Source organism: Narcine bancroftii, chromosome 12 (assembly GCF_036971445.1).
Source record: "Narcine bancroftii isolate sNarBan1 chromosome 12, sNarBan1.hap1, whole genome shotgun sequence".
Classification (NCBI taxonomy): Eukaryota; Metazoa; Chordata; class Chondrichthyes; order Torpediniformes; family Narcinidae; genus Narcine; species Narcine bancroftii.
This window is the reverse complement of record NC_091480.1, coordinates 98,412,934-98,427,820: the sequence shown is the minus strand read 5'-3', so window position 1 is coordinate 98,427,820 and position 14,887 is coordinate 98,412,934. Positions and strand designations below refer to the sequence as shown.

Genomic DNA, 14,887 nt, shown 5'->3' with positions numbered 1-14,887 from the left:
GGGAGTGCTTTTTTTGTTTTGATATACTGTATATTAAAGACAAATCTGAATGCATGAGATAAAATTAGCAAGTTTGAACAAGACACAAAGATAGGTGAGGTGGATAATGAGGAAGGTTGTTTAAGATGACAGCAAGCTATAGATCAGGTAAAAAATTGGATGGGGCTTTGACATATTACATTTAATCCTTATATACTGGGTAGTCAAACCTAGCTGGGGCACTGAGGAATGTTATAACCAATGATCCTTGGGGTTCAGATTCCAACACTAGCAGCCTTTATTTCCACTTATCACCCCTCCCCATTTCGCGTTACTCCTCTTCCTCCACTTGACCCTTTTGATTTTTTTTGCCCCTCGGGTGAGTACCTGACAATCACTGCCTCTGTCAATCATCCTTCACCCTGCACTGGTTCACCAAATTCTGCTCCCAACTCCACCCCTCCCACATTGTACTGGCCATCTCCCCTCTGCACTCTCAGTCTTGAAGTAAGGTGTCAGACAGAAAGACTATTCATTTTCTCCCACTGATGCTGTGCACCAGCAGATTGTAAAGCAGAAATTGTAAAACAGAAATCTACAGCACAGCACAGGCCCTTTGGCCCTGGATTGTGCCAAATCAATAACCTATTTCAACAATAGCCCAGAATTACCCTGTGTTTTTTCTAAGTCCATAGTTTTATGAATGTACCAACAGGATAGGTAGGATGGTGAAAAAGGCTTGTGCATGTTTCCCTTTGTGAGTCAGGGAACATAAAAAAACTGGGACATTATGCATTAATCTATAGGAATGATGTGCAGGAGAGAGCGAAGAGGAGGTTAACCTGGGTGCTGGAGAGAATATTGAATAGGCTGGGTTTGTTTCCCTGGAGTGAAGGAGACTGAGATTACCTGATAAATATATATAAAATTATTAAAGAGGCATAGCTCTAGGGTCTAGATCTTTTTAAACACAAGAGTGATTGATATCTGGAACTCACTATCAGTGGAGATGGTGTTAAGTCAGATACAACCACAACATTAAATAGGCAAGGCACATTGTATGCCAATGAGAGTAGAGTAGATGTACAGATCAGCATGGACATGGTGTGCTAAGGGGCCCTTCTCTAGGCAGTGCAACTGACTTGACCTTTTCCTTTAAACCAGTAATATTTCCCACAGCTGTTTTTTGAAACTCCTGCTCCCCAATCCCCTCCATTGCCCCCATCCAACTTGCCTAGCCACAATCATCTGGTTTGCAAAGACACTGTCCCAGTGGTATAATGTACACTGGTATAAAAGTCTTGCTTGCTGCAACCAAACAGATACACGTTGCATGAATTATAATAGTATACTTTAAGTTATCAAGACAGAGAAAGCTAATAAATGAAAGGATAGATTGAACAATATTCACAGTTGCAGTTAGTACAAGAATAAAAGTGACATTTCAGTAGCGCAGACAGATCTTTTGTTGGGCCCAGACTAGTTTATGGTTAGGCTATTATAGGCAGGTTTGTTTGTGTGTTGTGTTTTTTTTAAATCAAGACAGATAGGTTCAAGATAAAATTTGTTCTTGAACCTAGAGGTGCTGGACTTCAGGCTTCTGTACCTTCATCCTGAAGGGAGCAGTGAGAAGAGGTGGTGACCAGGGTGATGGGGGTCTTCTATAATGTTGGCTGCCTTTCTGAGCCAATGTCTCACATGGATGTCCTAAATGGATGGGAAGTCTCTGCCCATGATGCAAAATCACATTTACCACTTTCTGCAGTTTTGTGCAATCCTGAGCACTCAAGTTCACAAACTAAACTGTGATGCAACCAGTCAGTATAGTTCAGTTATTTTGATGTACCACAGCTAAGAATTTGAAGGTTCTAACCCTCTCCACCACCACCCCACCAATGAAGTCCATGCTCCCTCAGCTCCCCTTCCGAAGGTCCATGACAAGCTCCTTGGCTTTGCTGATGTTGAGAGCAAGATTGCTGCTCAAGCATAACGCAACCAGATTCCCGATCTCCATTATATATTCTTGCTCATCATTTTCCGTTATTCAGCCAACACTGTGGATGTGATCAGTGAATCTATAGATTGTGTTAGACCTGAGCTTGGCAATGAAATCATGACTGTACAAGGAAAAGAACAGGGGACTAAACATGGAGGTTGATGGTTAGCAAGGAGACGATGTTGTCAATCTATACTGATTGGGGCCTGCCAAGGAAAGCGTGGATCCTTTTGCTAGAGGACAAATAGACTTCCAATATCCCAAGTTTGATTGTTTGCTGGATTGATGCTATTAAATGCCTAATTGTAGTTAAAAAACAACACTCTAATATAAGCATTCTTGTAGTCCAGGTGATCTAACACAGAGTGAAGGCTCAGCAAATGTCCAGCCGATGAAAAGACCGCAACTCGGATATTTCTTGTCAACGTCCTTCCTGAGTGAACGGCCACTCCAGAAGGTAATTATGCAAATTGTCAACGGGAAATGATCTCCGGGGCTGTGTGTGTAAAAAGGGCATCTGCTGTTGACTTCTTGCGACATTGAAGTGAAGTAGGTGTGTACAACAAGCAAATGACTATGTCTTTTTTATCAGGGATTTGGATTGCAAGGGTATAGAATACAATATGTCGGTAAGAACACACATGGAGCTTGGCTTTGTTAACAGAAAGGATACACTTATCCTAAGCAGCATAATGAATATTTATCAGATAGAATGAACAAGCAATAGGCAATATCCTTTGGAGTTTAAAAACAATCTAATAGTAGCTTACAGAAATCTGAAAGGCTTGGCAAAGCTGATGCTGACGGTCGAGTGTCTTGACTGAAAAGACTAGTTCTAGGGGATTGTCTTGGAATAAAGTCTTAAGACAGTCGGGGATGAGGTTTGAAGAAATTCCTTCACTCACAGATCTTTGGAGTTCTCTACATCTGATTAGAACAAATACAGGATTAAGATAGAAGCCAAAATAAAATAAACTTTAGGGAAAAAAAAGACATATTTCATTATATTTTGAAATATTTATCTAAGAGAATCAATTTCAGAACCATAAAATTTGTTTTTTTATTTCTGGAGAAGTTATTAAAAACTATAGTTTGAGTCATTAAAAATTTAATGACATCTCATGTACAAAGAATAAATAATATTTCATACTAAATAAATACCAAAATTCTTGTCAAACCATTAAATTCAGAAGTTTATATTGAAGAAGGTGCCAAGCACCAAACTCTGAATAGAGAATCACTGTTGGCAACTGTACTATTTCCTTGTTTAACCGTCTCCTCCAGAAGCCTGCTGTCAGTTCTACAGCATGACAACAATGAGTCCTGTCAGCTTTACCATAATCGTAACAGCAAGCTCCGGGCCAAAAGCTTATTAAGCCAAATGAATCCTGCTACATTTTTTCAGCCGCTGGCTATTTTCATTGGGCTGGGATGATAAGAATATCTTTTGCAATATTTTAGTCTGTTTCGTTTAAACCCAAGTTATTTTGAGTTGGGTCCCATAGAAAACAACCAAGTTCAACATTAATGACTAGTGAATCAAAGTTCTGATTGAATTACTTCCTGAAAATCTTCACTCATCTGGCAGATTTTCTGGGTGAATTATGTTATTCCCACTCTCAACTGACCCCCATATTAGCCCAGTACTATGCCATTAACTTTCTTTCTGATATTACACAGATGTATAATTTTTCCAGTGAACCAGGTGAGTTTACAGGGAGTGTTAGAAACAGGGCTCCAGACATTGGGATGTCTGAAAAAAATGGATTCCAGTTATTATTTATGATTCAGGGCCCAAAGTGCATACTTAAGAAAAATGCACTGTTAAATTATTGATTTATCTTCTTGCTAGTCTCCAAAGGTTAGAATTGTGAATGGCAGCTTCTTTTCTGCACAAGAGCATACTGGAACTCACAAAGGTAACAGAAAACATGCTGAAGAAACTTGGCAGTCATGTAGCATCTATAGGAAGTAGAGGGTAACCAACGTTTTGAGCCTGAGCTCCATCAAGATGTGAGCAAAAAAAAGAAAACTCCGTAATCTTCCATTTTTACACATCGAGATATAGGAGCAGAAGTAGGCCACTTGGCCCATCCAGTCCATTCCATTAGGAGCCCCAAAACACCAAATTACATGACAATAAATTCTGATTTGATCCATGTTCCCACTCAACCTTCTCCCCATAACCCTTGATACCCTTAAATACACCCAACGATGTCCTCCACAGCCTCAAGTGACAGCAAATTCCAGAGGTTCACCACTCTCTGGAAAAAGAAATTGCTCCACATGCATCTGTTTTAAATGGGAACCCTTCAATCCTAAAGTTGCACCCTCTTAATCTGACTCACCCACCAAGAGATTCTGAACTATTTACCTGTTACAGAAGTCTTCTGCCTTCCCATCTCCCAGGACGACAACAAACTCCAGAGGGTTGTTAACTCGGCCTGCAACATCACAGGCACCAAACTTCACTCCATCACGGACATCTACCGGAGGCCTCTATCCTCAAAGACCCCCACCACCAAGGCTACGCCCTCTTCACTCTGCTACCATAAGGAAAAAGGTACAGAAGCCTAAAGACGAGCACTCAATGGCACAAGGGCTACTTCTTCCCCACTGCCATCCAATTCCAGAATAATCAATGAACCAAAGACACTGCCTTACTTTTTGTGCTCTATTTTTTTAATATATAGATATATAATGTAAGATGGTTATAATATGAATGTTTGCACAATGACGCTTCTGTAAAACACCCAATTTCATAACTTGTTCGTGACAATAAATCCTGATTCTGATTTCTAACCCCTCCAAAAAAAGCTTTACCAACTCCAAAATTAGTTACTTACTAAAATAAATGGGTCAACAATAACAAATATCTATAGCAAGACCCATGGTCCACTTCTGCTATCCTGTGAGCTGCCATTCAGAAAGGCAGAGAATGATGATAAAATTTACTGATTCATTCTATGTGCCAATATAGACTTCTATCCATTGAGGAAAAGGGTATTTGAAGACTTAGAACTCAGATCTGGCACAATACTCGTGGCCTACCAGGTAGCAGTAATCCTGACCCCTCATAGGATATGTAGCATTGAGAAACTACCTAGTTTCATCTCATGGTACTGGAAAAATTCAATCTATGCTGACATCATAAAAAATTCCAAATCTGTTGCAAGGATAAGTTCATCTATATCAATATCCTTTCCCAACCAAGAACTCCAGTACAGAGGCAGAATTACCAATGGGGCAAACCCAGCTCCTCAAGGAGACCATTCCTATCTCTGCCAGGATGACCTGCGAGAACAGCAAAAGAAATGTGTAATATTCCAAACTCAAGTCCAGTCATTAGTAAGCAGTTTCAATCATGAGATGATGGCAAAGCTTGCATTAAATGAAGCAAATGATTAAATGGCACAGTGCCCAGCACTCTGTGATGGTTTGCAAGTTATTGAACGATTTTCACATTAAACTGATAATTTTACCAGCATATTCGAGGACTATATGAATGTTCAGGAAACATGTTTACAGACACAATCTGTTTAAATCATGAAATTAAAAGCAACAAATCTGAAATTCTGATTAGCTGATATCCCCAATCCTCCACATACAGCCATTTTTAACAATTACCTGCATTTTGGTCACAAAAGCTTCTCCAGTTGATATCCTTCTACAGGAATTACCCATGTGCAGAAATGCACATGGAATTACAGGCATTCATGTCTCAGTCTACAAAAGAGACGTATTCCTGAAAAATATTCAACTCTACTAAAATGCATAAATCAAAGGCTGGACAAAATACAAGATGAATGCTTTGGGAACTGAGTACAATTGCTGAAGAATGATGCCCTGTTCATTACAATAAAAAATAGAACATGTATCAGAGAGTAAATGGCATTATGGTGAAAAATTATAAATAAATTGAATACCTGTTCCCAGAGAAAAACCAATGACACATTCAATGTGCATTCCCATTAGCAACTCATTAATCAAAATGTTTTTGCAGTTAAAACTGTGTGATTTACTTTGAGTGGGACCAAAATGTGTATTGATCCACTTGCTTTTCAAAGAAACAATTAAACAAATTACATACCACTTGATCTGCTCTTGCGGTTGGACTTTCCACCACTGAGGAGCATCTTTAAGCTGTTACGGAACATATCTTCATCTGCAGGGCTCGTCAATATTCACCCCAAATTCTATCAAATGAAATAAATAGAAGTTTGTCAATGGCAATGCTGACACAGCAAACTGGCCAAAGTAGCACTTCCATCAATGACCAAGGACCAAATCGGACATTTTTCAAGATTAATCATAACTTTTAAAAAATGTGCATTCATTCACTCTTTACTTTTCATTACCTCAAGATGTTCCAAAACTCTTTACACCTAATATATTACTTTGATGAAGCTCTGGCTGTATTTGCAAGTTCCCACAAACAGTAATGTGATAATGAACTGACGAGCTATTTTTATAGCTGATAAATATTGGCCAGGACAAAAAGGATTTCTGCCTGCTTTTCAGAACAGTTCCATGAGCAGTTTTATATTACCCACAGGACAAAAAGGAGCCTACTTTAAAATATCATCTCAAAAATAGAATACATGACAGAAAAAAAAGTCTGCAAATGTTGGGACGAGTGCAATACACAAACATGCTGGAAAAACTCAGCAGGTTACACAGCATCCATTCACCATACCCGACAAAGGGCCCAGGCCCAAAACTTTGCCTATCCTTTACTTTCTTTGGATGCCACATGACCTGCTGAATTTCTCCAGCACATTTGTGTATTACATATTAGACAGTTCCACAATCCTTCAGAATTGCCTCGAGATTTTTGTCCTCAATTTTCAATAGAAGGACTCGAATCTACAACTTTCTGACTCAGATATAAGCACACATCAACTGAACAATTGACTATTAGTTAAACAGAGAAGTTTGTGCTTCTCTAATTTTGCAAATGACATTACTTCAAACATTATGCCAGCTCCTCCAGTTACAGAAAACTGCAGTATTAATGCTCACTGATATCATCATGGTACACAACTGATTGGATTTTATCAGTTATCATCTTAATTTCTGTTCATGTAATAAGCTGAGTTGATAGATGAACTGAGTATCAACTGGTACATGGGACTAGGATATTATAGGCATGGTGAAAGTGAAACATGACTGAAGGAGGGGCAGGATTGGCAACTCGATGTTCCATGGTAAAGATACTACCAGCAAGATTCAGTTGGAAGTGAGGAGGGGGAGTTGCATTTTTGATTAGAGAGGATACCATAGCATTACTTAGAATATTCTTTGCAAATCAACGAGTGGAACCATGGGTGGAACTTAAACAAAAAACTGATCTGGCAGTAATTTTATAGATCTGTTTCAACATTCCCTTGGGTCTACCCATTATTCTCCTGGATGCTCCAATGTCCTCCTAAAACTTTGATTGCTAGGGCAAATGACTAACACAAATCACCCAGTCAAGGTGCGTGACAGATATGGTGTATAGTTGATAGACATACAAAAGGGAATATGTTACAGAAAATAAGTGGAGAAATGGGCTGATTGTTAATGGATCTTAGAAGTGGCAGAAATTCAATGGGCTATAATAAATAATGAAAAATGTTACAAACATACAAATTCTGGCAGATTGACAGTCTAAAAGCTAGCAGTCAGAATACAAGCAGAGGACATTTTTCCTCCAACTCAGAAAATAAGTCAATAACAATTAATATCACATTTCTTAAAATATCCAGCTCCATTCCAGTGAGAAGGAAAAGGTCAATAACAATTAATATCACATTTCTTAAAATATCCAGCTCCATTCCAGTGAGAAGGAAAAGAAGTCAATAACAATTAATATCACATTTCTTAAAATATCCAGTTCCATTCCAGTGAGAAGGAAAAGGTCAATAACAATTAATATCACATTTCTTAAAATATCCAGCTCCATTCCAGTGAGAAGGAAAAGGTCAATAACAATTAATATCACATTTCTTAAAATATCCAGCTCCATTCCAGTGAGAAGGAAAAGGTCAATAACAATTAATATCACATTTCTTAAAATATCCAGTTCCATTCCAGTGAGAAGGAAAAGGTCAATAACAATTAATATCACATTTCTTAAAATATCCAGCTCCATTCCAGTGAGAAGGAAAAGAAGTCAATAACAATTAATATCACATTTCCTAAAATATCCAGCTCCATTCCAGTGAGAAGGAAAAGAAGTCAATAACAATTAATATCACATTTCTTAAAATATCCAGTTCCATTCCAGTGAGAAGGAAAAGGTTAATAACAATTAATATCACATTTCTTAAAATATCCAGCTCCATTCCAGTGAGAAGGAAAAGGTCAATAACAATTAATATCACATTTCCTAAAATATCCAGCTCCATTCCAGTGAGAAGGAAAAGAAGTCAATAACAATTAATATCACATTTCTTAAAATATCCAGTTCCATTCCAGTGAGAAGGAAAAGGTCAATAACAATTAATATCAAAATATCCAGCTCCATTCCAGTGAGAAGGAAAAGAAGTCAATAACAATTAATATCACATTTCTTAAAATATCCAGTTCCATTCCAGTGAGAAGGAAAAGGTCAATAACAATTAATATCAAAATATCCAGCTCCATTCCAGTGAGAAGGAAAAGAAGTCAATAACAATTAATATCACATTTCTTAAAATATCCAGTTCCATTTCAGTGAGAAGGAAAAGGTCAATAACAATTAATATCACATTTCTTAAAATATCCAGCTCCATTCCAGTGAGAAGGAAAAGAAGTCAATAACAATTAATATCACATTTCCTAAAATATCCAGCTCCATTCCAGTGAGAAGGAAAAGGTCAATAACAATTAATATCAAAATATCCAGCTCCATTCCAGTGAGAAGGAAAAGAAGTCAATAACAATTAATATCACATTTCTTAAAATATCCAGTTCCATTCCAGTGAGAAGGAAAAGGTCAATAACAATTAATATCAAAATATCCAGCTCCATTCCAGGAAGAAGGAAAAGGTCAATAACAATTAATATCACATTTCTTAAAATATCCAGCTCCATTCCAGTGAGAAGGAAAAGAAGTCAATAACAATTAATATCACATTTCTAAAAAATTTCCAGCTCCATTCCAGTGAGAAGGAAAAGAAGTCAATAACAATTAATATCACATTACTTAAAATATCCAGCTCCATTCCAGTGAGAAGGAAAAGGTCAATAACAATTAATATCACATTTCTTAAAATATCCAGCTCCATTCCAGTGAGAAGGAAAAGAAGTCAATAACAATTAATATCACATTTCTTAAAATATGCAGCTCCATTCCAGTGAGAAGGAAAAGAAGTCAATAACAATTAATATCACATTTCTTAAAATATCCAGCTCCATTCCAGTGAGAAGGAAAAGGTCAATAACAATTAATATCACATTTCTTAAAATATCCAGCTACATTCCAGTGAGAAGGAAAAGAAGTCAATAACAATTAATATCACACTTCTTAAAATATCCAGCTCCATTCCAGTGAGAAGGAAAAGAAGTCAATAACAATTAATATCACATTTCTTAAAATATCCAGCTCCATTCCAGTGAGAAGGAAAAGAAGTCAATAACAATTAATATCACATTTCTTAAAATATCCAGCTCCATTCCAGTGAGAAGGAAAAGGTCAATAACAATTAATATCACATTTCTTAAAATATCCAGCTCCATTCCAGTGAGAAGGAAAAGAAGTCAATAACAATTAATATCACATTTCTTAAAATATCCAGCTCTATTCCAGTGAGAAGGAAAAGAAGTCAATAACAATTAATATCACATTTCTTAAAATATCCAGCTCCATTCCAGTGAGAAGGAAAAGGTTAATAACAATTAATATCACATTTCTTAAAATATCCAGCTCCATTCCAGTGAGAAGGAAAAGGTCAATAACAATTAATATCACACTTCTTAAAATATCCAGCTCCATTCCAGTGAGAAGGAAAAGAAGTCAATAACAATTAATATCACATTTCTTAAAATATCCAGCTCCATTCCAGTGAGAAGGAAGAGGTCAATAACAATTAATATCACATTTCTTAAAATATCCAGCTCCATTCCAGTGAGAAGGAAAAGGTCAATAACAATTAATATCACACTTCTTAAAATATCCAGCTCCATTCCAGTGAGAAGGAAAAGGTTAATAACAATTAATATCACATTTCTTAAAATATCCAGCTCCATTCCAGTGAGAAGGAAAAGGTCAATAACAATTAATATCACACTTCTTCATAAATAATGTAGATTGTTCCTCCCTTGGAAACTATCTCACATTTGGTTCCAGGAACAAAATCAATACCAGTTTAAATTAACAAAGTGGACGAATATAAAGTCTAAAGATAAAATCCAAGATTTTCCCTCCTCTCTAATCTCCCTTTCCCAAAACAAATGGGCAATAATACAGTACAACTCTGATTAACTGAAATGATCGGGTCAGTTAAACTTTTTTTTTGAAGAATTGGTTATTTTTAAAAACAGCCCAGTAGCAACAGCAAATCACTTGTACCAATGTTTAAACAGCAAACAAACAACAAGGGAAGTTTTCTCAGCATTAAAATAATGTTGAATTCTCACCCAAAAAAAATGCTGGCTGCCAACAATCACCGAGACCTCCCAACCGCAGCCAATTCCAACACTCATGCACACTGGGGAGGCTTCCCAGCTAGTGGAACACTCACTGGCAAGTCAGCAGGTTCATGTTTCCCTAGTCACCGGAGCTCGTGTCCTCAATGCCCGAGTCTTGACTCCTCCCCTGCTAGGCCTACTGCACACCGGGGAGTCTGGTGTGTATGCACAGTAGTAGACTAGAGGGGAAGGTTTGGAAACGGTGAGCTCTGCTGTGCTGTGAAGGGAGGGAGGGAGGAAAGGCCACTGAGTCAGAGGTCCTGCTCCTCCTGGAAGGCCACTCTTCTTGATGACGTTGGGACAAGGGATTCTTCCAACCACTTGTGGTTCCCAGTTTGAGAGGGATAGTTGAAGATAAAAGTCAATAGAGGAAGTAAAGAAGAAATGGATTGAGAGAGGGAGTTGCCTGAAATGAGAGCAATCATCGTTCAAATTGCATTTCGGGTGAAATTGTCTTCCAACCTGTGAGGTCAGTTAAGCTCTGAAATTTTTTTTTCGGATAAATGACGATTTCTGATTTGTTTTGGATACCCTCATTTATCCAAAATTTTTTTGAATCCAATTTCAGATAATCGGAATTGTACTGTGCAGTTGAAATAAACTTCACGCTATCGATCTATTATGAAAATTAAAGCTATCAAGAACAAGTAGCATTAAACTGGGCGGTAAAAGGGAATACAGCATTTTACAAAGTGCCAATCAAATGCAAATTTGTGTTCGTTTCTTCCATGGGATTGCTATCAAGACCAGCACTTAGAGCTGGCCCCCATTTCCTCTTGGGAGGTGGTGAGAAACCTTCAAATACTGTAGTCATTCTCATAAAAGTGCTCCCATAGTATCAAGCTGCATTTCAGGGAAGGGAACCTGCAGGTCAGATAATTTTTGGGTGTAAAGATCACAGGTCCTTCTTCCAGATATGAGCAAATGCTCACACCTTGATCAAACCTGCAACGTTGGTTATGTACCTTTATCTTTGCTATATAAAGTACCCAGTTTGACCTGCTGAGCATCTCAAGCATGGTGTTTACTTCAACCATGGTGCCTGCAAACTTGTTTTTCTTCTTACCTCCAGATTAAATTAATTGATTTCCACAAACTTCCTCTAGGTACACTAATCCAGTGATCCTCTCTGCTGTTCATTCCTCAGCCTTTATTATTGCAAGTCACTTTCAATTCACTAGTATTACCATATTTTATTATCTCTTTTAATTTAATTAGTTTACCATTACAAATTTTCTTGCCAAGAACCTGCACAGCAGCACCGAAGTAAGAATTTCAGCGCATACGCACAATAAAGCAGTTATCCAAAACCACGCAAGATAGCTCTTCCCGTTTTTAATAACTGCACAAAGGGAAACACATTATTTGACATTAAAATTAAATTCAAGCTTTAAGGTAAACCTTGGTTTTGGCTGATAAAATGCAGATCAGTCAAGTTTATTGTCATCTGATTGTACAAGTACAACCTGACAAAATAGCATTCTCCGGTCATCAGTGCAAAACATGCAGACACATAAGACAAACAATGCTTATGCAATAAATAAATAAATATTGTTTTGTACATGAGAGCTTGGATGTTTAGTTCCATTGGTCGTTCAGCATTCTCACTGCCCTTGGGAGGAAGCTGTTCATTGCTCAGCCTATTGGTGCTGGCTTTGGTACTCCTGTACCTCTCCCTAACAGGAGTAGCTGAAAGATGCTGTGCATGGGACCTCAATGATTTTGTGTGCCCTCAAACAACAATCCCTGTAGATCGCATCAATGGGAGTGGGCAGGGTGGGGGAGGGAGACTCCAGTGATCCTCTCTGCTACTCTGATGGTCCTGTGGATTGACCTCTGATCCATTTCTCTTCAGCAACTGTACCACACTGTGATGCAGCCAGCCAGGACTGTATCACTGTTACACTTCTATCCAACATGTAAAGTAGCCGTTGGCCTCTATGCCCAGATTCCTGACGCTGTTTGTAAGGGATTTGTATGTTCTCACCAAGTCTAAGTGGGTTTTCCCTGGGGGCTCCGGTTTCCTCCCACCCTTCAATTGGATGTAATTGGGCACGGGCTCATGGGCTGATAGGGCCTGTTACTGTGCTGGATGTCTAATTTTTAAAAAATTAAAATCTAAATTGAAAATTACACAGCGTGGAAACCAAGAAAGTCAGACTGTCAGATTTAGTCAGTCCGTTAGAAGTATTATGTATAGACATTTGGAGTCGCAGCTAATCAAGGTAGGGCTGGAACTTTTCTTCACAATTGGTGAAAAAAAGGATATTGGATAAACAACAAAATTTCACACGAAAAAGCAAACTAGAAATTGTTTTCAGGAAAGGAGAAATTAAGAGAAAAATAAATTAATAATTGGGATCTATTGTTATCATTATACATCTTGATTGGCTTAAATACCTGCATCAAAGAAGACGTGTCAGAAAGAGACAAATGAGAAACAATAAAAACTCTAATTATTGACAGTTTAAATTGTACATTAGTAATAAGTGCCTGATGCACGAGATCAACAGAATTTTTTTTTTGCTTGAAGAAAAATACCTAATTTCAAAACTGCAATTCAATTCAGGGCAAATGAATCAAAGGGTAAGAGACGAGAATGTGAGAGTTGCTTATTAACTGTACATGGTATCACACTGAGAACTGGCACAGACTCAATGGCCCGATTGCCCCCACATCTATGGCTTAAAGAAGTGAAGAAAATGATATTAAAAGTTTTTTTTTCCATGTAAATAAGCAGATATTACAACCACTCAGATTTCAGATTTGTCAGAGTATATACATGACGTCACATACAATCCTGAGATTCTTTTTCCTGCGGGCGAGGCAGAATTACCACTTATTGGTAGTGCAAAAAAAACTACACAGCGTAAACATGTAAACAAATAAAACTGTAAACAGATAAAGTAAACAAACTGACTGTGCAATGCAGAGAGAATTTTAAAAAATCAATAAAGTTCACAAGAATCCTTAAAGAGTCTGAGTTTGTAGTTGAGGAGTCTGATGGTAGAAGGGTAGCAACTGTTCCTGAACCAGGTGGTGCTAGTCCTGTGGCACCTATACCTCTTTTCTGATGGCAGCCGCAAGAACAAAGCATTTGCTAGGAGGTGGAGGTCTTTGATGATTGCTGATGCCGACTGCAGCATTCGCTGTAGATGTACTCAAGAGTGGGGAGGGTTTTGCCTGTGATGTCTTGGGCTCTATCCACTTACTTTTGTAGGTCTTTACGCTCAGGGGTATTGGTGTCTCCATACCAGACCTTGATGCAGCCGATCAGCACAATTTCCACCACTCCTCTAAAAATTTGCCATGGTTTCTGATGTCATACCAGGCCTCCGCAAACTCCTAAGGAGGTAGAGGCACTAATGTGCTTTCTTCACAATGCCATGGGTGTGTTGGGTCTATCAGTCAAGTTATAAAACATGGTCCAAAGGGATCTGGAACTGTGAAATCTTGTATAGGATATTCAAATCCTGTCCATTCAAAGCTTTGATTTAAAATGCTACCTGAAATGCTGTACAACTTCTAATTGTATTTTTCCCAAAAATGTGCAATGAATCATATTTTTATTTTCCCAATGAAAACGCTGGGTGCCTTAAAATATTTTTAAGGCTAATCAAGTGTTTGCTGGAGTGTGAAAAGTATGGCAAGTGATTTGCATGAATCTGTACCAGCACACAGATGCAATAATAACATACTCTCCACAAAGAATAATTATTGATCAAAACACTGGGGCATCCACCATCCCCATTCTACCCTCTCCACACTCGAATGTCATTTTTAAAAATAGTCCAATGAAATCTCACATTTCCTTCTAATGGGTTTAAGTTTCCCCCAAATAAATGTCACCTTCATGAGAGAAGTTCAGCATTTATTTTTCTGCTTAATTCTCTAATTAGAGTAGGACTCTAATCACAAACCTCTGCCCCAGAGTCAACGTCTCTGCAAAGGTGCAGCTCACATACCTAAACAAAAGCAGTTAGATTAGGCCTTGCATTTTAACTAAATTACATACAACATTAATACATTACAAGATGTATCACAGTGTTGTGAGGAACTACAGATGCCCCAATTTGTAATTAACAAAAAACAGTCTGGTCAAGAAGTAAAACTGATCAAGTTTTTTGGGGCAATAATCAGATATTTTCTGCAAATTGGCCAACTCCCATGGTTATCTTGACTATACCTCCACATCCTGTCCCCTGTAAGAATCCTTTTCTCTCAATTCCTTTCTCCATCACATCTGCTTCCAGGATG

General features: G+C 37.9%; 1 protein-coding gene across 28 annotated transcripts in view; it reads right to left on the bottom strand.

Moving 5' to 3' along the window:
- LOC138746747 (protein TANC2-like) overlaps positions 1-14,887 on the bottom strand; it is a 502,350-nt gene that overhangs the window by 397,448 nt on the left and 90,015 nt on the right. For 13 of the 28 annotated variants that reach the window (XM_069905106.1, XM_069905108.1, XM_069905110.1 and 10 more), the window contains one exon: positions 6,066-6,171. In XM_069905106.1, the coding sequence (XP_069761207.1) occupies positions 6,066-6,132 (67 nt within the window). In that variant the 5' untranslated portion in view covers positions 6,133-6,171. Of the gene's footprint in view, positions 1-2,745; positions 2,903-4,349; positions 4,522-5,214; positions 5,270-6,065; positions 6,172-14,887 lie in introns of those variants that run through there. The other 15 variants (XM_069905092.1, XM_069905112.1, XM_069905113.1 and 12 more) reach the window with 6 other exon arrangements.